This window comes from Pelobates fuscus, chromosome 1 (genome assembly GCF_036172605.1).
Source record: "Pelobates fuscus isolate aPelFus1 chromosome 1, aPelFus1.pri, whole genome shotgun sequence".
In the NCBI taxonomy this organism is placed as follows: domain Eukaryota; kingdom Metazoa; phylum Chordata; class Amphibia; order Anura; family Pelobatidae; genus Pelobates; species Pelobates fuscus.
In genome coordinates this window covers 307,152,726-307,180,385 of record NC_086317.1, presented here as the reverse complement: position 1 = coordinate 307,180,385, position 27,660 = coordinate 307,152,726, and the positions used below count along the sequence as shown (strand labels likewise).

Below are 27,660 nucleotides of genomic sequence, written 5' to 3'. Positions count from 1 at the left end.
CTTATAAACTCTGCTATAATGGATTTTATATGTCTATATTTAATTTTTTATATAATAAATATCTAAAAAGACAAAACTATTGCTTCCAAGACAATCCTTATTTTATATTGTATTCTCAATTATTTATATATGTTAAATAGAGGATCTCTTACTAACTATATAAAATTATGGCTAAGATATCTGTATGGTTAGCCCTACTAAGTTCTATGCTTTAAGACCTTATAGTGGTAAATAAGGGAACCGCCAGCGGTTACAATATATTCACAATAAATATAAAAACACACAAAATACACCTTTAGATTTATTAGAACCCATCAAAAGGCTTTTTAATTTCATCTTCTGTATACGGTATGTTCAGAGCAGTATATAATGTCGTACATATTTGCTTAGGTATGAATATATTTAACATTTGTAAACACAAAAGGAAAAAAAAATAAAACAAATTCACCAGCCTTTGGTCAAACTAACAGGTAAACGGTTACAAGAGTTGTGGGTTATGCCCATCCTCCTAGAAAGCTTTCTGCTGTGCGTTCTATCCTCAAGGATGGAGTTTGTTCGTTGCTACCGTCGCACACAGATTCCTGAGATGGATCCAAGTAAATAGAACCTGGTTCATCAGACAGATTCCTGAGTGGATTTTAGAGTCCTACAAAAACACATCAGCTTAATCATTGAAGTCCTGTAGTGTGCGAGTATCTCATGAAGGGAGTTGTGAACGCACCCTCTTCCTCTGCACACACCATCCTTTTCATTAAATAAGTGCCTTGTTGATCGTGTTGATTTTCAGAGTTCTAGTACAGTGATGCAGAGCACAAAAGAATGACCACTGATAATATTTACTTTAAAATAAAGTAAAACTAGCGCCAGCAGTTTTTGATTTGCTGAAAAGGTCTACTTCTTTAGACAGTGGCATCCAAATGTTTGGTAAGCACACACAAACACACAAAAAAACTATGTGGCCAACTGAAAGAAGTTCCAAAACTATCTGATACAGAGATATCCATTGTCAGATCCAAGATTAACGTGGAACTGGTTCTTGGAAAAACACACCAGACCTTCAAAATGAGTAAGACCACTGTCAAACGCCACCACACAATCAAAGGATTTTATATTAGTAGAAAACAAATGTGGGTCAGTTTTCTTTTATTTCTCAAGCAAAAGCTTTCATTCATGGCTTCTTAAAACCAATGAAATAAAAACTAAAATTAGTTCTAAAGCAGTCCAAAATGTCCACCATGAGGAATGTTAATGAGAAGAATGGCTTCCTGAGGTCTGTAGCTGCTCTTCTGGTATATCTTCATTGCAAGGGTCATCTGCAAAAAAGAAGTGGTAAAGTGTTTATTCACGCACACATCTACACCACGGACAACAATTTATTTTTGCCAAAAGTAAGGGTATGTAGAAAGGTAAAAACTCCCTATTTAATAAAACAACATTATTTAGGTTGCCAACTTAAACGTTTTTGAAAATCTGATTAAAATGTTTTCAAATGTTTTGCATGTATTATATTACGTGACCTCTCTGTTGGGTGGTGATACTGTTTGCTGTTGTATATGGAACAGGTACAAAGAACCAGCGTCATTTCTGTCTACATAACAATAACAAAATAAATTGCTTTAGAATTTGCCATATCGTAGCAGCAAGTTTTTAACCTCGTCAGCAGATACAGTACTTTATTAAAATATTTATTTTATATGTTTGTCATTCTGTTTATAGAATTACAATTACTTCTGTAAATGGGACAGTTCAGTTATAGCTTCCAACCCTGGGTTAATACAGCACATATTTACATGCATCTATCTCATCCAAAAAAGTGAGTCTCTGTGGCTTGTCAAAAATTAAAGTGTCATTTGCTTTTTTATTTCTGCTGTGCCATGTTGTATAAATGTAACACTAACAGTAGAGACAAAGAAATGCTGCACACTGACAAACAAAAACTGGAGAACAGCACCTAGAGCCTCGTTGTTTCATAACCGATGCCATGAGCTGTAGTATGAATCTATGATGTGGAGAATGTCACTTAAATGAGTTAAACAAGCTATGACAGACAAGGCCTTCTCTAACTTCTGAAAACAAATATTATACCAGGGCTTAACATCACACATGGTGCCAAATTCAATTCTATTAAGAAGGGGCAGAGCAGTCAATTGGAGAACTGCTTTTGTAACTGGAAATCCCAAGAGATTAGTAAGGCAGCTATAATCAAAACCAATAATAAGAATTAATGCAACGGGAGAAATAGAAACGGTCTATGTGATGTCCTGAGACTAGTAATATTTACTGTATCACCTCCACCAATGCATTTGAGAAACACTGAATGTGCATACCTAACAGTGCAGTAGTCTCCCCTGCGTCTTCCTTGGCACTGTTACATTGTGATAATGAATCGTCTGTGGAGTAACTGGGTAAGTTGTTTGTTTCACTCCTGTTGTCCTCCTGAGCAACACTTAAAGTCCCAACAGAGAGGCTGCTGCCTGCCATGGATTCAGGCACGGGGATGTCCAGTGTTTCTTCAGGATCCACCTATGTGTGACAAAAGTTTAAATTAATGTATTTTGTATATGTTTTGGTCTTAACGGCAGGACCAATGCCAAGAAATACATGTTCTGGGTGTGCACCGCAATCCCCCCCCCTTTTTTTTTACTCATTAACATTTTACATTAATGACACAGGTGTAATACAAGTATAAACCTAACGAGAAAAAATAATCTAAAATGCTTACTTGCTGACTCACTCAATTGCATAAAAAGTTGTCAATAGATTTGAGCAAGTAGGGCCACATCAGCATGGCACTGTAACCATGCTGGCATTAGAGACCACACAGGAATGTTGGCAAAAATACACTTTTAAAAGAACATCGGCAACATTTTTTTTTTTTATTAAAAAAATGTATATGTATTATAGCCATTATGTGTATTATTATGTATGCCATGCAAAATAAAATAAATGTTTTCAGTTTCTGGCCTACCCCCGCTCTATGGGGGTCGGGCATCTTTAAATCCTCTTTGATCGGAAGCCCAGCTAATCTGACTCTAAACTGAGCACATAAAAAAAGGCTTGGGTTCTTTTATCCTGATCATGCGTAAGCACCAGGCATCTCCAAAAATGTGTAAGGAGCTTCGAAATGGCTTTCCCATGGAGCAAAGCTAAGCTGAAAAGCTATTAAAAGGCACTGTCATCATTTTTTATTTTGATTATAAATAAACATTAATATAAGCATATTTCTGTTTTAGCTAACTGCGGAGTTTATTGGAAACAGAGCTTATCTGTGCAGTGTCACAAGCTCTTCCACACTATACATGCACTGCCTAACTGTGCTACAAAACACTCACTGTGCTACAAAAAGAACTCGCAGTGCACTTGGAATAAAAAGGAACAAAAGCTGGCACATACAGATACTAAAACGGGGCTTCGATTAACAGTTATATAGCTCTCTCTTTCTCTCATGTACCGTATGTATTTATATTTGATGATCTACATACCCAAAATCCAAGAGCTTTGATGACATCTAGTTTGCACATTGGACATGTCCTGTGTTCAAGCAGCCATGGATCTATACATAACCGATGGAAAATATGACTGAAAGGAAAGCAGAAGATGTGGTTAACATGTCTAAAGTGTAAAGAGTGAAAAAGACAGGTAAATGTACAAACATCTAAAATAAAGTGTATACACCATAAATACCATTCCCAGCCAGCGTGGTTGAAGCTTAGCACACCTGCCACTTCTGTTAGCTCCACAGAGTGAAGTTAAATCCAGGGAGGTGTTTCTGCCCCTAATTATAAAAGTGATGATTTCTATTGAAACCGACACTTTTCAAAACTGCTAAAAAAAAAGTGCTAAAATGCTGAAGTGCTTTATGTATCTTGAGTGTTAATTTATTACAGGTATATGAGAATCTAGACAACCATACATTTGTTTATTCAAAATGTTCAAAATCAAAAAGTGATGCCAAAGAAAGAATTAGATAATATAAAAGGGTGTGGGCAGTTTTAAGATGGAGTTTCCAATAACAATATGTTTGACACTTCCTATTGTTTATTCTGTACCATATACCTTTTTGACTCAATAAAACAGAGATTGACAAAAATAAGTTAAAAAAAAGGTACAAAATCAGGGATAAAATCCAAAACACATATTGACAGATGACATGCACAAATCAGCATACTACTTTAAACGGGTATAACAAAAATGTGCATAGGGTGCGCGCGATCAGCATGAAATCACATATCACATGACTTACATATTATTAGTGTGTTATAATAACCAATCAATATTCTGCAAGGAACCCAGTACTTGGCGAAGCTCCTGTCGTGACTTCCATGCGCCCTTCTGACATCAATGGGGACATGCACAGTCCATTCAAAGACTACTCATATAGAAGCCTGTGATTAGACTAATTGCATGAGCTATGGGCCAGCAAGGATAGTGAGGCCGAGGAAGGGATTATGAAGCTGGAGGGTGTTTAATGAAACAAGAAACTGCCAGAGGTAGGAGGGAAAAGCTAGCTTTCCCTTGTTGGCAGAGATTTTAACATCTGTCAGCAGCATGCACATTAAATATGCTAAGAATTGACACTAAGCAGTCCAGAGTTTTTGGCTGCCAATGTCACGTGTGCTGGGGGTGCAACATATCTCAAGCTGAAACACTGCACATACATACTCCTACTACCATGACCACTTGAAATCACCGAAATGGTCATGGTGGATGGAATAGGCCTTTAACTGTTTTTTTTAGAATGTAAGAGATAAAACTTCTTGGTTTTAAAACTTAAAGGGTTATTCCCGCCACCATGACCACATCTGCTTTTACAAGTGGTGATGGTGATAGGAATTTTTATGTGCAGAATTTCTGAATGAAATGCTGCACATACAGAGAACTATGCACTTTTGGGCTGTTGTGTATCTACATGTGACTTAGGCAGCCGAGACCTCCAACTGCCTACTGTCAATTCTAGGAGATCACTTGTAAGGGGAAGCTTCAATGTCTCCTCCCTCATTCCCTTCCTTATTTCAGCCCTCTGTGCCTCTCTGGTTTGCTTAATGCTCTGCCTTTTTTTTTTTTTTTTTTTTTATTACATCCCCTCCCTCGATCTCTCTGCACACCCTACCTCCCTGGCGCAGAGCACTTGTATGAACTCTGTGCTGGTGAGAACAGCCAAATCAAATGCTTATTTGTGGATCTTGAGAGGGAAGCAGTGAAGTCAGATGGGGCATGGAAACCAGCGACGGGAGCTTCACCCCCGCTGGATTGAAGGTAAATGGATGCTTATTTTAATGGTTGATAAAGGGGAGAGGGACCTAATTACTAAAGCCCAACAGGACATTTTACATTTAAAAAACATATATTCATTAAAAAGGATTGCAGTAACTCCTTGAAATAATAATATTTGGGCCTTTATACACAAAAAAATAAAGCAAGCATCTATTTTTTTTATAAATAATATATAATAATTAGTAGGAATTTCCACCATGGTCACTGGTGCATTATCAATTACACAATTGACAACAACAATAAAATTACATATTGCCTTATAAAACCTCTATAAGTCATTTTTGATCCTCTAGAGTAGACTGTAAGCTTGTTTGAGCAGGGTCCTCAACTACCTATGGTTCCTGTTACATTTTGTTATTGTCTCATCAGGTAAATCCCCCTTTTATTGTAAAGCGCTGCGAAAAAGGCTGGCGCTATATAAAATACCAATAATAATAATACATACTTGCATGGCAGGATTCGCACAACATCTTTGGGTTTGTAATTTTCAATGCACACCGCGCAATTTTCAGCATCTATATCTATTCCCTATATTTAAAAAAAGAAATAGAAAATACAAATGTTAATCTGATTACATCTCACCTCATAAGCATCACTGTCGGAAAAAAATTTGAGGAAAATTGCATGAGTCACATCCTGTGTTGCTCATCTTCGACAAAGGCTCAACCAGGAGTACAAGGAATGCTGCATGTCCTGATATATTGACGGATGTACAGGCCTGTCTAAATTGAGTCAACTTGTGCCTCAACCACACACTGAATCCTTACAGATCAGTCATACATCAGTGCTGGCAGAACATGGCAAGCAAAGTCATGGCAAGTGGCCAGATCTGACGTCCTTTTTATACCATGTCATTTTAGATCTCATTTCCTCTAAGAGCAATAAAAAGCATTTAGCGTTGTAGAACACAATGACTGGTGTAAATGTTGTGCCGTGTTAATTGCACTTGTTTATAGAACTTATCATTCAAATGACGGCAGTGCATTAAGCTTTTATAGGTAATAATAAACGACACGCACAGTAACTGTAGCATAAAACCTGTCAGTATGACTGGGCTGTAGGTTGTCCTCTTTTGCTTGTAGTCATGAAACTGACTATCTGGTTCAAACACACGAATTATAGATGATGACTGATGTTTCTAATCTAACTTGCCCAACACTGAACTTATTCAGCATGTCAAACCATTCATTCCGGTACATGCCTGCATTCACACGCTGACAACTGATGCAAATACTCCCTCACATTCACACACACACACACTAAGCATCTATGCCAGTACACTGCAGCATTCAAGTACTGGCCATCAAGAGACTTCGTCATTCAGACACACTGGGGGAGATTTATCAAAGTAGTCTGAAAAGTCCAACAAAGTAAAGGACTGTGTGCAAATTGGAGAAGGTCCAAGGCAGATTTACTGAACCACAATAAACATTCTGTCTTTTGGATGTGTGCCTTCTCCCTTCTCTAATCTAGTGTTTGGAAAGGTGTCTTTTATATTTGGTCTGTAATCTGTTTGCAAAAATAAATAAATTACATTTTGGAGAATAGAAAGGGAAAAAAACCCGCAAAAATAAAAATGTTGCGATAAAGTGATTTTCTGAACTTATCCCCCTGTGTTTCTGCTTTTTACATAACAAGTATATACAGCCTCATATATGAAATGGCAAAGAACAGAAAAGCATACACAATACTGCAATACTATAAATAGTATACTATATATATTAAGTTTTGTGAATAACTGAACACTTAAAAATTAATTAACCTACGAGGACCCCGCTACATTGGGTGTCTTACTGTCCCTATCATACCCAGCATTTCCATTAAATGGATGCCCTATAGTCCAAATTTAGCAAAATCGATTGCAATATGTTCTCACTTCTTAAAAACAACTGCAAGACATCGGCACGAAGCAAACAAAACATGATGAGGTAAGGTCCACTATTTTAGAAACAAATGGAACACCAGTTCAACAGGAATTATGGAATACAAAACTCATGTGGAGGTAGGTGACATTGAGTAGACGCCCAGGAGTCTCATGCAAAATAATAAAAATGTACGCAAGCACCCCAAATAATTCTGTATTGGCTGTTTGAGTGAAATAAATCTGAGTAGACATCACTATTAAAAAGGCAAGTTTTAACTCTCAAAATAAGTTACAGTGACCTTATAAAATGGTGTTTGAATTGAACACCAGTGTTGTCTAGTGGTTGTCTTAACTCTGCAATGTAAACTTTGCAGTTGCTCTCAAACCAGGGTTGAGGGCACAGGGACACTGCACGCAGACCACTTCAATGAGATTAAGTGATCTGGGAGCCTGTAGTGTCCCCTTAAAGCGGCACTGTCATGCCGAATCCCGTTTTTTTTGTAACCCCCCTCCCGCCTCCACTACATCCAATTGACCCCCTAGTCACCCCCAAATGCCCCTAAGCCCCCCAGATTACCTATTTTTAAATCTGTATCTTCTGCCCCGATCTTTATTCAGGGCGCCGCCATCTTTGTGTGGGTAGGTGAAGTCCCTGTGGGACACGTCATCTACCCACACTACACAGACTGTGAGATTCCCGCACATGCCCAGTGAAACACCTGGACATGCGAACGGGAATTTCATCTATTCATTCATTCATCAGACAGACGAATGAATGAATAGAAAAAATCAGACGAACAAACTAACACTGAATATCAGTGTTCGTTTGTTCGATCAGTTTATTACAAGGAGGGAGCTACCGGCGTGCAGCTCCCTCCTTGTAATATGTAAAGACAGAAGCGGCAGGGAGCAGTGCTCCCCACCACTTCATAAGCCCCCCAGGTCCCCCCCTCACTCTATGGGGGTCAATATGACCCCCATAATAGCACAAGGGAGATTAAAATCTCCCCAATGCCCCTACTCGCTATACCGCGAGTAGGGGCATGTCCACTAAACAGTGAGCAGCCTGTGGCTGCTCACTGTAAAAACATAAATGGTAATAAGGGGGGGGGGACCTACTGTCCTCCCCCCTGGCCCCCACCCCTGCGCGGTGGGTGGGGGCACTAATAAAATAATAAGGGGGGGGGACCTACTGTCCTCCCCCCGGCCCCTGCGCGGTGGGTGGGGGCCCTAATAAAACAATAAGGGGGGGGACCTACTGTCCTCCCCCCCGGCCCCCACCCCTGCGCGGTGGGTGGGGGCACTAATAAAATAATAAGGGGGGGGGACCTACTGTCCTCCCCCCGGCCCCTGCGCGGTGGGTGGGGGCCCTAATAAAACAATAAGGGGGGGGACCTACTGTCCTCCCTCCGGCCCCCACTCCTGCGCGGTGGGTGGGGCCCCTAATAAAACAATAAGAGGGGGGGACCTACTGTCCTCCCCCCCCGGCCCCCACCCCTGCGCGGTGGGTGGGGGCCCTAATAAAACAATAAGGGGGGGGACCTACTGTCCTCCCCCCCGGCCCCCACCCCTGCGCGGTGGGTGGGGGCCCTAATAAAATAATAAGGGGGGGGGACCTACTGTCCTCCCCCCCGGCCCCCACCCCTGCGCGGTGGGTGGGGGCCCTAATAAAATAATAAGGGGGGGGACCTACTGTCCTCCCCCCCCTGGCCCCCACCCCTGCGCGGTGGGTGGGGGCCCTAATAAAATAATAAGGGGGGGGACCTACTGTCCTCCCCCCTGGCCCCCACCCCTGAGCGCTGGGTGGGGGCCCTAAATAAAGATTAGGGGGGGGACCTACTGTCCTCCCCCCTGGCCCCCACCCCTGCGCGGTGGGTGGGGGCCCTAATAAAATAATAAGGGGGGGGGACCTACTGTCCTCCCCCCTGGCCCCCACCCCTGAGCGGTGGGTGGGGGCCCTAAATAAAGATAGGGGGGGACCTACTGTCCTCCCCCCTGGCCCCCACCCCTGCGCGGTGGGTGGGGGCCCTAATAAAACAATAAGGGGGGGGACCTACTGTCCTCCCCCCTGGCCCCCACCCCTGAGCGGTGGGTGGGGGCCCTAAATGAACCTCCCCCCCATCAAGGTGACTAGGGGTCCCAAGCCCCTAGTCACCCCCCCCCCCACCCCAAAACATTCTAACCCCTACCTACCCCCCTCACCCTAAAAATAGTGAGGGGGGAATAAAATAACTAACCTGTAAAAAAAATAATTAAACTTACCATTTGACGTCTTCTTTTTTTCTAAATTCTTCTTTCTTCAGCCCCCAAAAAGGCCAAATAAAAATCCATAATACCCGTCGCACTTTAAAAAAAAAAAAAAAAAAAAAAAAAAAACGAGCGCAAAAAAAAAATTAATCCATGTTCACCCATGGAGGGCACGCCGCGTACTGAGCTCCGCAGGGCGGGTCAAGGCTTATATAGCCTTGCCCCGCCCTGCAATTAGGCTTAGAACACACTGATTGGTTGGTTTAAGCCAATCAGAGTGCTCTGTGTCATTTTACAAGCGTGGGAAAATTCCAAAGAACTTTCCCACGCTTGTAAAATGACACAGAGCACTGTGATAGGATGATTTTCAAGCCATCCAATCACAGTGCTCTGTGTAATTGTACAAGCTTGGGAAAGTTCTTTGGAATTTTCCCACGCTTGTAAAATGACACAGAGCACTGTGATTGGATGGCTTGAAATCCATGCTATCACAGTGCTCTGTGTCATTTTACAAGCGTGGGAAAATTCCAAAGAACTTTCCCACGCTTGTAAAATGACACAGAGCACTGTGATAGGATGATTTTCAAGCCATCCAATCACAGTGCTCTGTGTAATTGTACAAGCTTGGGAAAGTTCTTTGGAATTTTCCCAGGCTTGTAAAATGACACAGAGCACTGCGATTGGATGGCTTGAAAACTATCCAATCACAGTGATCTGTCATTTTACACAGCGTGGGAAAGTTCTTTTGAATTTTCCCACGCTGTGTAAAATGACACAGAGCACTCTGATTGGCTTAAACCAACCAATCAGTGTGTTCTAAGCCTAATTGCAGGGCGGGGCAAGGCTATATAAGCCTTGACCCGCCCTGCGGAGCTCAGTACGCGGCGTGCCCTCCATGGGTGAACATGGATTAATTTTTTTTTTGCGCTCGTTTTTTTTTTTTTTTTTTTTAAAGTGCGACGGGTATGATGGATTTTTATTTGGCTTTTTTGGGGGCTGAAGAAAGAAGAATTTAGAAAAAAGAAGACGTCAAATGGTAAGTTTTTTTTTTTTTTTTTACAGGTTAGTTATTTTATTCCCCCCTCACTATTTTTAGGGTGAGGGGGGTAGGTAGGGGATAGAATGTTTTGGGTGGGGGGGGTGACTAGGGGCTTGGGACCCCTAGTCACCTTGATGGGGGGGGTTCATTTAGGGCCCCCACCCACCGCTCAGGGGTGGGGGCCAGGGGGGGAGGACAGTTGGTCCCCCCCCTTATTATTTTATTAGGGCCCTCACCCACCGCGCAGGGGTGGGGGCCAGGGGGGGAGGACAGTAGGTCCCCCCCCCTTATTATGTTATTAGGGCCCGACCCACAGCGCAGGGGTGGGGGCCAGGGGGGGAGGACAGTAGGTCCCCCCCTTATTATTTTACTAGGGCCCCCACCCACCGCGCAGGGGTGGGGGCCAGGGGGGGAGGACAGTAGGTCCCCCCCCTTATTATTTTATTAGGGCCCCCACCCACCGCGCAGGGGTGGGGGCCAGGGGGGGAGGACAGTAGGTCCCCCCCCCTTATTATTTTATTAGGGCCCCCACCCACAGCGCAGGGGTGGGGGCCAGGGGGGGAGGACAGTAGGTCCCCCCCCCTTATTATTTTATTAGGGCCCCCACCCACAGCGCAGGGGTGGGGGCCAGGGGGGGAGGACAGTAGGTCCCCCCCCTTATTATTTTATTAGGGCCCCCACCCACCGCGCAGGGGTGGGGGCCAGGGGGGAGGACAGTAGGTCCCCCCCATCTTTAACCCCCGCGCAGGGGGGGGGGTTATTAGGTGTTTTTTTTTGTTTTTTTTTACAGTGAGCAGCCACAGGCTGCTCACTGCTTACTAGACATGCCCCTACTCGCGGTATAGCGAGTAGGGGCATATTATTTACTAATACTAAGTAATCTTTACTTAGTATTAGTAAATTTGGCTGAAAGACCAATTCAGGTCTTTCAGCCTTTTAGTAGATAGCTCCCTGATACCGTGGGAATTAGGGAGTTATCTACTAAGCGGCTGCAAGATGCAGCCACAGCAATGAATAGGATCGGAGTTTCATTCATTAGAATGAAATTCCGATACGTACAAAGTACCGAATTGCATCCTAACACCAATGGAGAAACTCTTCTCATTCTGTTAGGATGCAATTCGGCAGTTTTGCCGGCGTTCTGTCTAAGTGACAGGACTTTCGGCAATACTGACAGGAAGTATTGTGGGAACTGGGAGGAAAGCTAGGGATCATGGGAAAATTGCTCTGACCAGCGGAAATGAAGCACACTTTGCTCCTCCGCTGGTCAGAGCTGGTCAAGCGGAGGAATCCTCCATAAGGCAAAGAGTCCCTACTTTGTCTTATAATTTTAAAGAAAACTAAAGAAGAATGGAAGAAAAGAATAACAGATCCTGAGAGAGGCGGAGAAGAGGAAGAGATTGAGGAAAGGTAAGTTCGGCATGACAGTGCCGCTTTAATTACTTCGATCAGTGATCAGTGGTTCACAGCATTTTTCGACTGAGGCACACTTCAAGATAAGAAAAAATGACAATGCACACCTACAGCGAGGGAAAAAAAAGTATTTGATCCCCTGCTGATTTTGAACGTTTTCCCACTGACAATGAAATTATCAGTCTATAATTTTAATGGTAGGTAAATTTTAACAGTGTGAAACAGAATAACACACAAAAAAAAATAATCCAGAAAAACGCATGTCAAAAAAGTTATAAATTGATTTGCATGTCAATGAGTGAAATAAGTATTTGACCCCTTCAACTTAGTACTTGGTGGCAAAGCCCTTGTTGGCAATCACAGAGTTCAGAAGTTTCTTGTAGTTGGCCATCAGGTTTGCACACATCTCAGGAGGGATTTTGTTCTACTCCTCTTTGCAGATCCTCTTCAAGACATTAAGGTTTTGAGGCTGACGTTTGGCAACTTGAACCTTCAGCTCCCTCCACAGATTAAGGTCTGGAAACTGGCTAGGCCACCCCAGGACCATAATGTGCTTCTTCTTGAGCCACTCCTTTGTTGCCTTGGCTGTGTGTTTTGGGTCATTGTCATGCTGGAATACCCATCCACAACCCATTTCCAATGCCCTGGATGAGGCAAGGAGGTTCTCCCAAAGATTTGACGGTACCTGGCCCCATCCATCGTCCCTTTGATGCGGTGCAGTTGTTCTATCCCATTAGCAGAAAAACACCCCCAAAGCAAAATGTTTCCACCTCCATGTTTGACTTTGGGGATGGTGTTCTTCGGGTCATAGGCAGCATTCCTCCTCCTCCAAACACGGCGAGTTGAGTTGTTGCCAAAGAGCTCTATTTTGGTCTCATCTGACCACAACACTTTCACCCAGTTCTCCTCTGAATCATTTAGATGTTCATTGGCAAACTTCAGAGGGGCCTGTTCATGTGCTTTTTTTGAATAGGGGGACCTTGCAGGCGCTGCATGATTTCAGTCCTTTACGGCGTAGTGTGTTACCAATTGATTTCTCGGTGACTATGGTCCCAGCTGCCTTGAGATCATTAACAAGATCCTCCCGTGTAGTTCTGGGCTGATTCCTCACAGTTCTCATGATCATTGAAGTGCGATCTTACATGGAGCACCAGACCGAGGGAGACCTGCAGTAATTTTGTGTTTCTTCCATTTGTGAATCATCACATCAACTGTTGTCACCTTCTTGCCAAACTGATTGGCAATGGTCTTGTAGCCCATTCCAGCCTTGTGTAGGTCTACAATCTTGTCGCTGGCATCCTTGGACAGCTCTTTGGTCTTGGCCATGGTGGAGAGTTTGGAATCTGATTGATTTCTTCTGTGGACAGGTGTCTTTTATACAGGTAACGAGCTGAGATTAGTAGCACTCCCTTTAAGAGAGTGCTCCTAATCTCAGCTCGTTACCAGTATAAAAGACACCTAGGAGCCAGAAATCTTGCTGATTGACTTCACTCATTGACATGCAAATCAACTTATAACATTTTTGACATTTGTTTTTCTGTATTTTTTTTTTGTTATTCTGTCTCTCACTGTTAAAATACACCTACCATTAAAAATATAGACTGATCATTTCTTTGTCAGTGGGCAAATGTTCAAAATCATCAGGGGATCAAATACTTCACTGTATAAATATTACATTTACTTGAAGCCTTATTAGAGAAATAAGTGTACTTCTGGCCAAATTAAGAATATTAATGCTGACACCTAGTACAAACACGCCAAGGGATCAATATAGCCTGTTACATTCCCGTAGTCAATGTGTTTGTGGCACACTGCTGCAAATTAATGGGCTCATTTATTTAAAAAAACAAAACAAAACAAGTGTAAAAAAATAGGATTCTCCTTCTGTGAAGTCATAGAAACACTGAAGAAATGTGGCGAATTAACATAACTGCCACAAACCACCAATTCAATGCCTCTCTATGAGAAGCATTGAATTCAATACATTTCATAGCATCAGAGGCACACAACATCTGCTGTCAACATGCTTTGCATGCTGATGCCGGACATCAAATAGGTGAAGTATTAACCTATTAGGTATTAGTATGAATTTATTTCTGCTGGAAGCTCCTATTCGCTGTCTGCCCGATATACTTATTTATGCTACTTAGAATAATTGCAGGCTCCTGGCTGTTATGGGAGGAGGGGGATCACCCAGTGTTACTGTAATTACACTTTAAACCTAAGGTAAGTATTTTGGTACAGGTATGTAATTACCCACTAGATAACTGAACTCTTAATGGCAAAACATACACTAAACAGCCAAGCTATGACTATAGATGTGTGAAAGAATTAAATCGGATCAGCTAGTTTAGTCTTAATACTGACATTCAGATTTTTAACTTGCTACAATTCAGAATTTAGTAAATAGCCCCACATGTTATCTCTTTATACTTTACATTAACAAAGTCAAAGACATTTACCTTTTCTCCTCTCTTTACTCTGTGCAACTGAAGTTGGCTGATTGCCTTTTTGGTTTCTTTGCGGTTAGCCTTGAACAAAACAAAGAGGACATTATTGCCAATAGAAATACCACTTGTACCATGCCAGTTCTACAAATAAACTCTTGGATTATGTTATGCCACATATTAATGCCTGTTTTACTTAGAGCATTGGACCATTTCACAACTGTAAAGCGTACAAAGCACTGAGTAAAGTACAAAAGAGGTACGGGTTTTAGAGCAATGAGTTACAGCTAAAGGACATCATAAAGAAGAGACTCAGAATAAGAATTTTGGTAATTTAAGCTCCTGCTGTCATATTTAAATTGACATCCACAAATGTACCTATATTTGAGGATGTAAATTTAAACACGGAAATACAAGTTTAAATTACCAACAAACCAAAATAAATCCACCAAGCTCTCAATTCTCAAATACAATATCCTGCATATACCCTGTGTGCCCAACTGGCAGGGCTGCAAGTTGTATTTCAGAATGAAACATGTCCTTTTATATGTGAAACAGGAAATCTACCCACCAAGTTAATTCAACATCAGTACCAGCTGTCTTAACTACCTGATTTCCATACTGAGCTCCAGTGTACAGGAAGCGCTGCACGTAGTAGAATATTAACCAGGCCAGCGAGATGATCATCATTGTAATGAAAGCGATGGCCACAAACACCACAGACTGTCCACTGATCTCCTGGACATGGCGGGTACCCACAGAGATGTCCATCTTGACAGGTATGTCTCTTCTGAGTGGCTCCAATATTTCCATTGCTTTTGTATACCAAACCATAATCACCACTGTGCTTCCTGTTCCTGACGGCAGAAACCATAGAGACAATAAGGACATGCACTTAATAATGTGCTTTTACCACATTACTTGTAATCATGATCAGTTTATACAGAGACATAAAGGCATTGTTACAACAAATATTGCACATCAATTGTTAATTCAGGTGCCAGATGTTAAAATATTAAATAAAAAATAACTTGAAATTAACTTTTATTTATTCATAATATATTTTCCCAGGATGGATACATTTATATTTCTCTTGTTTTCAAATAAGTCCTGGGCCCACAAACATTGCATTGTTACAATATAATATTGCAAATACAAAATAATATTAAAATACACAAATATAAACTTAACACAGAACAGGTAAAAAAAAATATAACCAGCCATGATTCCTGGTTTATTCTGATTTGAAATATATTGACAGAGATCTCTTAAGGGATTTTAGACTGGAGGAAGATTTGATGGTATGCGTAAGGTTCTTCCATAACGACATCTACCAGACCTGAACAAATAGTTTCTACCTTCCCTCCCACACTCCCTTTCATCGTTAAACCTGATGGATGGGAATTTTAGTCCAAGTTGCACCTAGCTGTCAAGTGGTAACCTGGTCAAATTTAATTAAGTTAAGTTTTTGTGAGGTATCCAAGCTACTATTACCAGCTACTGTGAAAGTGAACAATGATTCTAATGAAAAAGATGACTAATCACAGGCACCCAGATAAGTTTTAAAGAGTTTGGAACTTGTTACAACAGGTGCAGTGCAACATCAGCATGGGGCTTCTGGCACCAGAACCTCTTCAACATGCTAGTGGTTATGGTGTCACTTAACTATTTTAACATTTAAAATGTTACTCTAAGCACCAAAACCATTTCAACTTGCTAGAGTAATTGTGGTACAAAAATCAAAATGTTGCTTCCTTGTCTGGAAGGTCAGTTTTATCCAAAGTGGTAATTCTGACAATAGTATTTGTTGTATGATGCTCACTTTACTGCAGTCTTGGAATATAGCATTGACATTCATTGTAGCATAAATATATACCTTTTTTTACTAAAATGTAGTGGTCATTTTTGTTTTTTTTATTTAACACTTAGTAAAGTAATGGTTTTGAGGTAGAAAATTAATTATGTTTCCTGATTGAACATAGACTGTAGCAGTACTCTGAAAAAATAAATAAAATACTTTTAGGATCCCTGTAGGGGACAACCCATTTCAAGTACTTTTTAATACACTTTTTTGAGAAGCACGCCTTCACTAGTTTGTAAGGTCCCCATACAGTTTAATTTCACAAAGATTTTGCAGAAACCCAAAACTTACGTTAGGCTTGTTGTGTTTAATAATACATGCAAATGCATCCTATAGATTCCAAATTGGGAAACATATTAAATGTACATCATTAAAATGTCCTGCTGTACAACATGCTAAAACGCAGAGTCAGCTCACTAAGTGCACATTTAGAAAGCAGATGGCGGGACAGGTGTTCGGAGCAGGTCTACGTACAGATACAGCAATTGAAATATTCCACTCTTAACCATGTCACCAAAACCCTAGGGAAACAAACAGTGCGTAGAAGCCAGCAAAGCTTTTCCATTTCTGTGCATAGCAAGAACAGATTGGGCTCATACAAACATTCATTTCCTAATCCAGCAGCTAGGAGATGGCAAACAACCAATAGAACTATTAACTCTTAAAACGCATTCACAAAGCTGCTAACTGTACTCAACAGACTTCAAAGGGAGAACACTCTGTGCACCAAGCAAATAAAAATGTGTTATAGGGATTTCAATTTTTTTGTTATTCCTGAGTGCTGTACATATGTATTTGATGGTGATAGAAAAGCAGGTTATGAAATACATTTGGAACAGTTTGCACAGTCTCTTGCTAAATAAAATAGTACAATTACCTGATCTTAACTAGCAGTGCAGTACAAAAGCCTTTATAATTGTTATTAACAATTTCAAAACAAGGCTACAGGGAGTAGCCATCTTGTTTACCAGAAGACCTCCCATATTTACCATATTTGGTAGCTTAAAGGGACACTATAGTCACCAGAACAATTACAGCTTATTGAATTTGTTCTTGTGAGTAGAATCATTACCGTCAGGCTTTTTGCTGTGAACACTGTCTTTTCAGAGAAGAGCACTGTCTTTTCAGAGAAAATGCAGTGTTTACATTACAGCCTAGTGATCACTTCACTGGCCACTCCTCAGATGGCTATTAGAGATCCTTCCTGGGTCATGGCTGCCTAAAATGCATCCAAACATTCAGTGTCTCCTCCCTCTGCATGCAGACACTGAACTTTCCTCATAGAGATTCATTGATTCAATTAATCTCTATGAGGAGATGCTGATTGGCCAGGGCTGTGTTTGAATCATGCTGGCTCTGCCCCTGATCTGCCTCCTTGTCAGTCTCAGCCAATCCTATTGGGAAGCATTGTGATTGGATCAGGCCACCACTTCTGATGATGTCAGCAGACAGCTTGTTTTTCTGAGCCAAACAGCATGCAGATCTACAGCTTCAGGATTGAACACAGTAAGATTTTGCTATATTTATGGAGGCATGAGGGGTCCGGGGGGGGGGGGGGGGGGCTAGATGGTGGTTTTAACACTATAGGATCAGGAATACATGTTTGTGTTCCTGGCCCTATAGTGATCCTTTAAGTGCACTCTGTTCCATATATCTCACTTCATGGGCTCCCAGTCAATTTAGAAACTCAACATCTACCAATTTATTTATTTTGTTGACTGAGCCCTTACTTATATAGCAAGATGGTATCTGTAAATAATAAAAAATGCTGGTGATTGGAGACATAATTTATTACGTCAAATTTGTCTTGTATTTGTTTTGGTAACAAATCTTCTCATTACACTTACAGGAAGCTTTGGCTGCTCATGCATGAGAGGAGTATTAACACTAAGCGCCCACAGAAAAAAAGTCATTATGAATGTATTAATTGAATGTATTTTCTAAATGTCATATTATAGACATATGATAAAGGAAGTACACATCTAGGCCATAATATTCAAGAATAAAAACTAGGAGTTTGAGAATATTCTATTTTGGCAACTTGAAACTAATGATTGCAATTCCATTGGCAAATCCACAATTCCCAGTTTAAAGAATAACCAGGCATAGTAGCAGAAGGAGGGGTGGGCACGACCATGACAAAATCAATGTCACAACATGCCCACCTGTTAGAGGGCATGTTATTCTATGGTACATGTGTACCATGGTGACAAGTTGCCCATAAGCTGAGCACTGCTTTAGAGCTTTTACATTTTAAGTACAACGTGAGAGTGGTTAATTATCCTTTCTCTACACTATTTCTGCTACATGGGGTGAAGAGTCAGTCGGCTGCATGATAGGGAGGACTGAAGTAAATTATGTGTCACATGAGCACATTGTGTGATTTGGTAAGCTTGATGTCACGATAGGTATAGTTTATATCCTAACAACTTATTAAGCAAACAATATATCACTAACTAAATACTTACCTCATCTACAGCAGACCAGAGGCGCACCTAGGGTCTCTAGCGCCCTTGGGGAGGAGCTCTACCAACTCATATATATACCCCCTCATATATAAGACTCATATATACCCCTGCAGAGGGCAATAAATACCCTTAGTATATACACAAAGTTATATCTCACATTACCCTGATATATACCCCATGCACAGAGCAATATATAGGCCCCAGTATGTACACACACACTGGCGTACATACCGCATTCGCAGGGGTCGCAGCTGCAACCGGGCCCATGACTCCAGGGGGCCTGGCCGCCCTGCAGACCCCTGCGACCAGGTGCCCGCCATCGTCATATGCGGCCCGGCCTGCACGGTAAACCGCCGGGGCCACACATGAAGTGGTACATCGGGTGACCCATGTTGTCAGGGCCACCCGATGGAGATAGATTGTCAGGGGGCCTGGTCAGCACTGGGCGCTTTAACAGCGCGACCGGGTCCCCTGTGATGAGATCATCACTGCTGGGAGGAAGTGACTGCACGTCACTCCTCCCAGCTAACACACAGAGCCTGCGCGGGAGGAAGGAGAGGAGGGAGTCAGAGTGGTAACTCTGACTCCCATCAACCTGAGCCACCACTGGACCCCAGGGAAAGTCACCCTCCTGCACCTAAAAGGTAGGAAACAGGAGGGTGACTTAAATATTATGTGTGTGTGTGTGTGTGTGTTTGTATGTATGTGTCTGTCTGTATGTATGTATGTGTGCCTGTCTGTTTGTATGTATGTGTCTTTGTATGTATGTCTTGTGTGTGTGTGTGTGTGTCTGTATGTCTGTCTGTATGTATGTGTCTTTGTATGCATGTGTGCCTGTCTGTTTTTATGAATGTATGTGTCTTGTGTATGTTTGTGTGCCTGTCTGTCTGTTTGTATGTATGTATGTGTGTCTTGTCTATATGTATGTGTGCCTGTCTGTTTGTATGTGTGTTTGTCGTATGTGTGTGTGTGTCTGTCTGTATCTATGTGTGTGTGCCTGTCTGTTTTATGTATGTATGTGTCTTTGTATGTATGTGTGTCTATCTGTATGTGTGCCTGTCTGTATGTATGTGTGTATTGTCTGTATGTATGTGTGCCTGTCTGTTTGTATGTATGTGTCTGTATGTATGTGTCTGTGTCTCTGTATGTATGTGTATGTGTCTCTGTATGTGTGTGTGTGTGTCTGTCTGTCGGGGGGGGGGGGCAGTTAGAGGGGGGAAGACGGAGGGGGGCCCATGGATCAGTTTTGCACCGGTGCTTAAGCACCCAGGACTTACCCCAGCACGGATATTGCACTCACAGGACTTTCCCCAGCATGGAGATTGCACTGACATGACTTGCTGTAGCACCCACGACTTACTTACCCCAGCACTGAGATTGCACTCACAGTAGCTGTCCTAGCACCCATGACTTACCTCAACAGTTGGATTGCACTCACAGAAGTTGCCCCAGCATCCAGGACTTGCCCCAGCACCCAGGACTTATCCAAGAATGAAGATTGCACTAACATGAGTTGCCCTCGCTCCCATGACTTACCCTAGCACCGAGATTGCACTCACAGGACTGGCCCCAGCACCCAGGACTTACCCCAACAATTAGATTGCACTCACAGGAGTTGCCTAAGCACCCAGGACTTGCCTCAGCACCAGATTGCACACCCATACCTGTCCCAGCACAGAGATTGCACTCACAGGACTTACCCTAGCACTTAGATTTCATTCACAGGACCTGACCCAGCACCCAGGACTTAACCCAACACTGAGATTGCACTCACAGGACTTGCCACATTTAGATTGTACTAACAGGATTTGCCCTAGGACTTCACACAGCCTAAAAGATGCCGTATATGAGATTTCTAGCAGCAACAAAGGAAACATCAAATTGGCTGAGGGACTGCTCTCTTTTACATTCTTGCGGCCGCATCTCACAGCGGCCCAAGGGCAGTCCGGTCCTGCACCATATTACAAACAGGAGTCTTTACTGGGGTTACTACATTTTTTTCATAACTAACAAATATCTTGGTTGTGACCGATGACCTGAGTGTATTGGGGTGTCTGGGTGTAATGGGGACTGCGTATTGAGCTGTCTGGGTGTAATGGCTACAAATTGTGTGTGATATATTTGGCTGTCTGAACGTAATGGGGACTGCATGTGATGTATTGGGTTGTCTGTGTGTGATAGGAATAGTTTGTGTTTGATGGTATTGAGCTGTGTACATGTGATGGAAACTATGTGTTAGCATTGGGATGGCTGTGTGTGATCATTTTGTGCTCTCAGTTTGTGATGTGGACTGCTCGTGTTTGTGATAGTTTTGGGCTGGCTGGGTATGGTGGGCCTGTGTTTGCCTTGTGTGATAGTAACAACCCCTGATGAGTAGATAGAATAATGTAACTGGTTATCTGTGCTGCATGTGACCTGTATAAAAGTTAGTGAATCCTAGAGCAACACAAACTAAAATTACTTGTTTCATTCTCATGCACACAGTATGTAATCCTGGACACACACATAATTTACTCAAAAGTTTCACTTCATTACAGTCTCAGTAGTAATGCCACGGTCTGGATGTCCGCTCTGCTCGCTCCCTCAGTCCCTACGCAAACTGCAGTCTCAGCAAGGTAGGTAAAGTGTCACACCTTAGGTCTCTCCTCCCTTCCATCCATATTCCCCCCCGCCCCCCGTGTCTCCCTTCGATCCATGTCTCTCCTTCCTTCCATCCATATCCCCTGCATGTCTCCCTTCCATCCATGTCACTCCTCTCTTCCATCCATATTCCCCCTTTCTTCCATTCGTCTCTCCCCCATATCTCTCCCTCATGTCAATATTCCCCTTCCATATCTCTCCCCATGCCACCACCTTCAATATATCTCCCCACACCAATCCCCCTTCTATATATCTCCCATATCACTCCCCCTTCCATATATCTCCCACCTCATAACTCCCTCCCAAGCAGCAAGAGACAAGTTGAAGATTGATGGCCCCCTCCCTGCCATTTTGTCTCCCTGCTGGGTCTCTGTCAAGCTGAGCGCCGGGTAGTCACGTGACAGCCTACGCAGAGGGCAAGGGGGAGGTGCTCCCCTCGTGTACTGTGAGTGTAATTCCCGTATGAAGCCGCATGTTGCCTGGGGGTGCCAGCCAAACGGAGGGGGGTGATATATGAGCTGTAGGGGCTGTGAAGAAGAGTCCGTAGGAGGTTTGTACTTCTCTAGCCAGTCTCTCAAATATCAGCATACCGGTTTATACTGCAGTCATAGACCATTAAGCTGAGAACTAACAAATGGGCATACTTTTTTAGAAATATCTCTATACATTGGCTAGCAATTAATGGCTGAAATATCTTATAAACGGGTAACTCCAAGAATCATAACCACTGCATCACACTATGCATAGACCTCAGTGGTTTTAACCCATGGGTCTCCGTGCCAATTCTTTGCATCCTCTCACAAATCTCACTCCTTTTGAATGCCACTTTGGTACATCTGTGAGAAGGACTGTCCTCTCCATCTTCTCTTTATATTTCCTTTCACTCACATAATTTTCTGACACTGCAGTGGTCTGTGCCATTTTTATTGGTACTATTTATAATACTTGGTAATACTGACTTTGCCCTATATACACCTAAGTGTCCATTTTATAGTAGTTGTTTTCTCTGGTTTTGCCCACATTTGCCCTTTTCTAACACAAGAGACAAGAAAGGCACTTATTCACACACTCATCATTTCCAGACTTGACTAAATGAAATGAAACAAAACAAACTACTCATTGGCCTTCCAAATACCCCGTATCGGTCCTCTTAAGTATTAATTGAATGCTGCAGCACTAAACGACAAAGCTCCATAACTCCACTCCTCACTACATTTCCTCTTTACTCAACAAATACACCCCTGATCGTTCCCTTCATTGACCTTCTCCTAACATTTGTTTGTTCCACCCTCCACAACACACCAGTTGTACTAGCTAATTCCGACACAGGCATCATATCCAGCAGTCCCTCCACCCTCTGACATGCTGTTATTTATATTCTGTGTCTTTATATCTTCCTCATTTATTGTAAGCTCATTTGAGCAGGGTCTTTACCTCTAGACTCTGTTAATATGTTGTATGTCAATTACTTGTCAATTATCCCTATTCTAGAATTAGTTCTATTTAAAATATAATACTCAAGGTGATTTGTTGTTGAGAGAGTAAACAAGGCTCTCACTGTATCAGTTTCTCTCTTTTTTTTTATTCTTTCACTGCTTTTCATCTGTTTGCCAAAATACATATTGTCATTCCCTTTATAATTACTATTTATTTAGTATTGTACTGAGTCCAGCAATGCATTGAGCAGACTGTCCTTGTTCAATAGAACGATGTGCTCACAGATAAACTAGCACATCATCGTCATTACAGGAGTCTAATTAGGCATCCCAGATCAAGGTTGTCCAAAGAAGTAAGTTGCCACCCAAAAGGCAGGATGATGGTGGCACTGGAAGGAGGTAAGTATCACAAAAACTCCTTGATGCACAATAGAAGGTGGATAAAAAACTTCAAGGGGAATATAATGAAAAATCGTATAAAAATCGTTTACAGGTTCACTTTAATAGATACACTTGCTTATTGTGAAAAAAATATTTAACATTTATTATATCTATTCACCTTTTATAACAATACAACACATGTAAATTGTAATGAATAGAAAGTACGAATTAGTTGGCCAGCTATGACACTGCAATTAAAATCGGAAATGTAAATATTTTTAACAATTTTACATTCTAGAAAAAAGAAAAACTATGTGAGTTAATCTGACAACATCCTAAACACAATAAATCATTAAATGCACACATCTGCACAATATCTCCACCAAGTTTGAAACCAAGTTTGACATAACTGTACTCTTCCTCTGCGTTTGCAGGCAGTCACGAGCTGGTATGGAGACAGATTTCATATTAAACCAACATAAACCAGATAGCTAGGTTGTATTTACTAAATAGCAAACTGCAGGAAACAGAAAACAGAATTGCAAAGTTTAGGCTAAATAGTCAAGCTGTGAATATAGTGAAGCTAGAGAATGATTCTAAATCAACTATTGTAGCCCAAATTCTGCAACTTCATTCCCAATTCACTACTATTTGGAATAGTGAGTACAATTTCATAGACATATAAATCCCTATTTGTATGTGTATTATAATAGCATATAATATCATTCATTAAAGCTCCGAAGTAGATAGAAATAAAATAGTCATTCCGAGCTTTCCAAGCATTTACAGAGAAGGAGAGTTTGCGTTTACTTATCTGGGATTTAATTAAAGATGGCCTTATGTCTATCCTACACTCACTGCATGTGCACATGGGTTTTACTCTCTCATGGTGCTCCTCCTACCTCTTCCAGCGCTCTTTCAGTGTTTCTTTCTCTGGCTCTACTTCTTCTCCCAATCTCTCTCTGTTGGTGTCCCCCAAGGTTCAGTCCTTGGTCTCCTACTGTTCTCAATCTATACTGTCTCCCTTAGTAAAACTCATTAGCTCATTTGGCTTCCAATATCATTTCTATGCGGATGACACGTTAATCTGTCTCCTGATCTCTCCCCGCTCCTCTGGACTAGTGTCTCTGACTGCCTCTCTGCTGTTTCTAACTGGATGGCTGCCCACTTCCTTAACCTCCCTGGCGGTATTCCCGAGCGTGACTCGGGGTTAATTTTCGCTGCCAGAAGCGGTAACCCCGAGTCACGCTCGGGGTAGATACTTAGATACTTACCTCCGCCACGATCCGCTTCGGGAGGACTGCCTCACAGCCCAGGCAGCCCTCCCACGGCAAATCAGGCCCCCGGGGGCCATGTGATCGCTCTCAAAGAGCGATCACATGGCCCTCTATAGCTGGCTGTGGATCTGCCAGCAGGGGGACTGTTTGAAATATCAGACAGTCCCCCTGCTGGTGGGAAGTATAAAAAAATAAATAAAAGACAAGTGTAAAAATAAATTAAATATATTTTTATATATATATATATATATATATATATATAATATGTACATATATTATATAATAATATATATACATATTATATATATGTAACGTCATACAAAGTGTATTTTAATATTAATATAAGTATATATATTAATATTAAAATACACTTAGAATGACGTTACATATATATAATATGTATATATATTATATATATAATAGATGTACATATATATATTATATATAAATACGTATAATTAAAATAATAAATAAATAAAATAATAAAATAAATAAATAAAATATTGAAACAAAATTTAATATAAATTATATATGCATATGTAATTTCATTCTAACTGTATTTTGTTATTAATATATATATATCGGTAACAAAATACACTTAGAATGACATTCTATATATATCTATATATATATATATATATATAAAATATAAATAACCGCAAATATATATATATAGATAAATACATATAATTACATAAAAGATTACATTAGTATACACGTAGAATTTAAATACCTATAAATGCATATATATTAAAATTCTACATGTATATTTAAATAATCTTTTAACGTAATTATGTGATTTGATTAATTAAAATTTGATTGACATGCCTGACATGGGGGCGGAACTGGGCGGGTAATTCAAATGCAAAAAAATGGTACCGCTTTTGGTACAAAATTCCTGACATAATCATACCGCCAGGGAGGTTAAACTCAACTTGACCAAAACTGAAATTCTGGTCTTTCCTCCCTCAAGTGTTGCTACTCCTGTGTTTGTCTCCCTCCAAGTCAACGGTGCTACCATCATCTCCACCACGCAGGCTCACTGCCTAGGTGTTCTCTTTGACTCTGACTTCTCCGTCATGCCTCATGTTCAGTCTAGCGCCAAATCCTGCCGCTTTCATCTCATGTATGCTCATTGCTGCTGTGTGTCCAACTTGTCTGGTTACAACTACATGTTTGCTTGTCCACCCACTGTAAAGCGCTGCGGAATTTGTTGGCGCTATATAAATAATAACATAATAATAATAGGCCCTATTTAAAAAGAAAGGAGTTTAGGCTTGATGGAAATTATGCAGAATTAAAAAAAATGAACAAGGTTCCCTTTATCTGTACTCAATAATTTATATCTTCCCCTCTCGTATTCCTACGATTTTATCTTCTTTAAGGGGTTACTCCAAGTACCATGACCACTTCACTGATTTGAAGTGGTCATGATGAGTCTGCATGTGCAGCTCTTCGCTATGAAACCCTGCACACACAGATTTGAACCCTTCTGCTGCCGTAGGTGTAACTCCACCACTGGCAGCATCAAAGGGCGTCATTAGCCATCCTGAAGCAAGAGTTACAGGCTGGTTAATGTCAATTCTGTGCTTGTTTGCCATCCCTGTCCTCAACTTAGTCTGCTCTCTCAGACATTCCTCCCCTTCACTGGCAGAGACACCAGTGTGGCAGAGGGGGAACTTGGAATCAGAGCCAGAATGATGGTTAATTTTAGCTATTTTTTTTAATTTTGGTGTTTTTGGGGGGGGGGCTGGGAGGGAGGGGGAGGGGGAAGGGAGAGGGGTAGAACGGGTTAATGTGACCGAAAACAATGTTTTTCTAAAATACTGTTTTTTGTTTGGAGTAACCTTTTAACTTTCTTTGGTTTAATACTTGCTTTCATGTATCGACTTATCTTTCAAAAACCAGTAACATCTCAAGTATGAAAATAACTAGTTTCAGGGAAGATGGATACTTTGAGATTGGAATGGGATTCTGTTTACAATATAATAGAACATTCTATTCTAACTCTCTAAATTAATTTTAAGGTTTCATATGTTATCATCACAGTTTCCAAACTAACAAGCATTTAGGACTTACTGGACCTTCTCTTTTATAATACACTGCAGATATTGCTGAAACAGTTGTCATGTGATAGTTAATCTCTAAGGAGCTGGAATGAACGAAGCACAGTAACAAAAGCCTTAGTGTACTAATCTTGAAGTTAGCCCAACAGCCTAAGCCATTTCCATGTGACATTATTTTACAAGTTTATATCAGGACCTTTCGTCAACAAATATTTCTTCTGCACTCACAGCAAAGCATTATCCTGTAGGGTAATGTAAGAGGAATATTTGGAAACGTTTGCAATAATAAGTCCAATAATTAACTAAAAAGTTAACCATGGGTTGTGTCTTTTTTACATTGTTTGCCACTCTATCCTGGTATCATCAGAGCATATGATGCATTTTTGTAAAATGCTGATACCTATTACAAACATGTTAAGGGGTCCATACAGCCGGTTTTATTCCTGTAGTTAAGGTGTTTGTGGCACACTTGTTTTTAACGGTGAAATCGCCACTGGGGGTCCAAAGCCAGGGAGGGGTAGGGAATGGTAAGTTCTACTAACATGAACCTAACTTGTCCCTTGCAGGTTCCGCCATCTTCTTCTGGCAGGTCTCCTCAGCTCCTTCAGGGGCCAAGGTCTCTGCATACGCTTGCGCATGCATGAGAGTACAGCACTGAGGTTTATGGAGGATCCCACGCTCCATAGACAGAGCCAATTCCCTGCAGCTGTCACTGGTGATGTCTGGGGAGATTGACACTACTATACATTGGTAGCTCCGCCCAGGGTCTAGAAGTAGCTGACGTAGGAAAAATACATAAGACAAAGTAATCCCTACTTTGTCTTATGTTTTTAGTTCAAAATAGATAAAAAAAGAAAGAAAGAGTAGGAAAGAGGAAGAGAAGACGAAGTGATTGGGAAAAGGTAAGTACGGTGTGACAGTGCCGCTTTAAATCACTTTTGATTCTGTTTATGCAAACTTAGTCACACCTCCCCTGGCTGTGACTGACACAGCCTGCATGGAAAAAAATGGTAAAAGGGTTTCACGTTAAATCAGATGTTAACTTGCTTTAGAAGTTTTTATAATCTGCTCTGTAAATTGAACTTTAATCACACACACAGTAGGCTCCTGCAGGGTCTGGCAAGCTTTTAACAGTGCAGGAGAAAAAAAAATTAAACTGAATGTGCAATAAAGGAACTTTAAACATTTAATCTACCTTTACAGGAAGCGTTTAGGAAGGCTGTGTAAGTCACATGCAGTGAGGTGTG

General features: G+C 41.4%; 1 protein-coding gene across 4 annotated transcripts in view; it reads right to left on the bottom strand.

Moving 5' to 3' along the window:
- Positions 1-294: 294 nt before the first annotated feature.
- RNF149 (ring finger protein 149) overlaps positions 295-27,660 on the bottom strand; it is a 65,359-nt gene continuing 37,993 nt past the window's right edge. For 2 of the 4 annotated variants that reach the window (XM_063458322.1, XM_063458344.1), the window contains 6 exons: positions 14,894-15,141; positions 14,300-14,368; positions 5,720-5,802; positions 3,483-3,579; positions 2,328-2,523; positions 295-1,313 (listed from right to left, as the gene is read on the bottom strand). In XM_063458322.1, the coding sequence (XP_063314392.1) occupies positions 1,246-1,313; positions 2,328-2,523; positions 3,483-3,579; positions 5,720-5,802; positions 14,300-14,368; positions 14,894-15,141 (761 nt within the window). In that variant the 3' untranslated portion in view covers positions 295-1,245. The remainder of the gene's footprint in view (positions 1,314-2,327; positions 2,524-3,482; positions 3,580-5,719; positions 5,803-14,299; positions 14,369-14,893; positions 15,142-27,660) is intronic. The other 2 variants (XM_063458333.1, XM_063458352.1) reach the window with 1 other exon arrangement.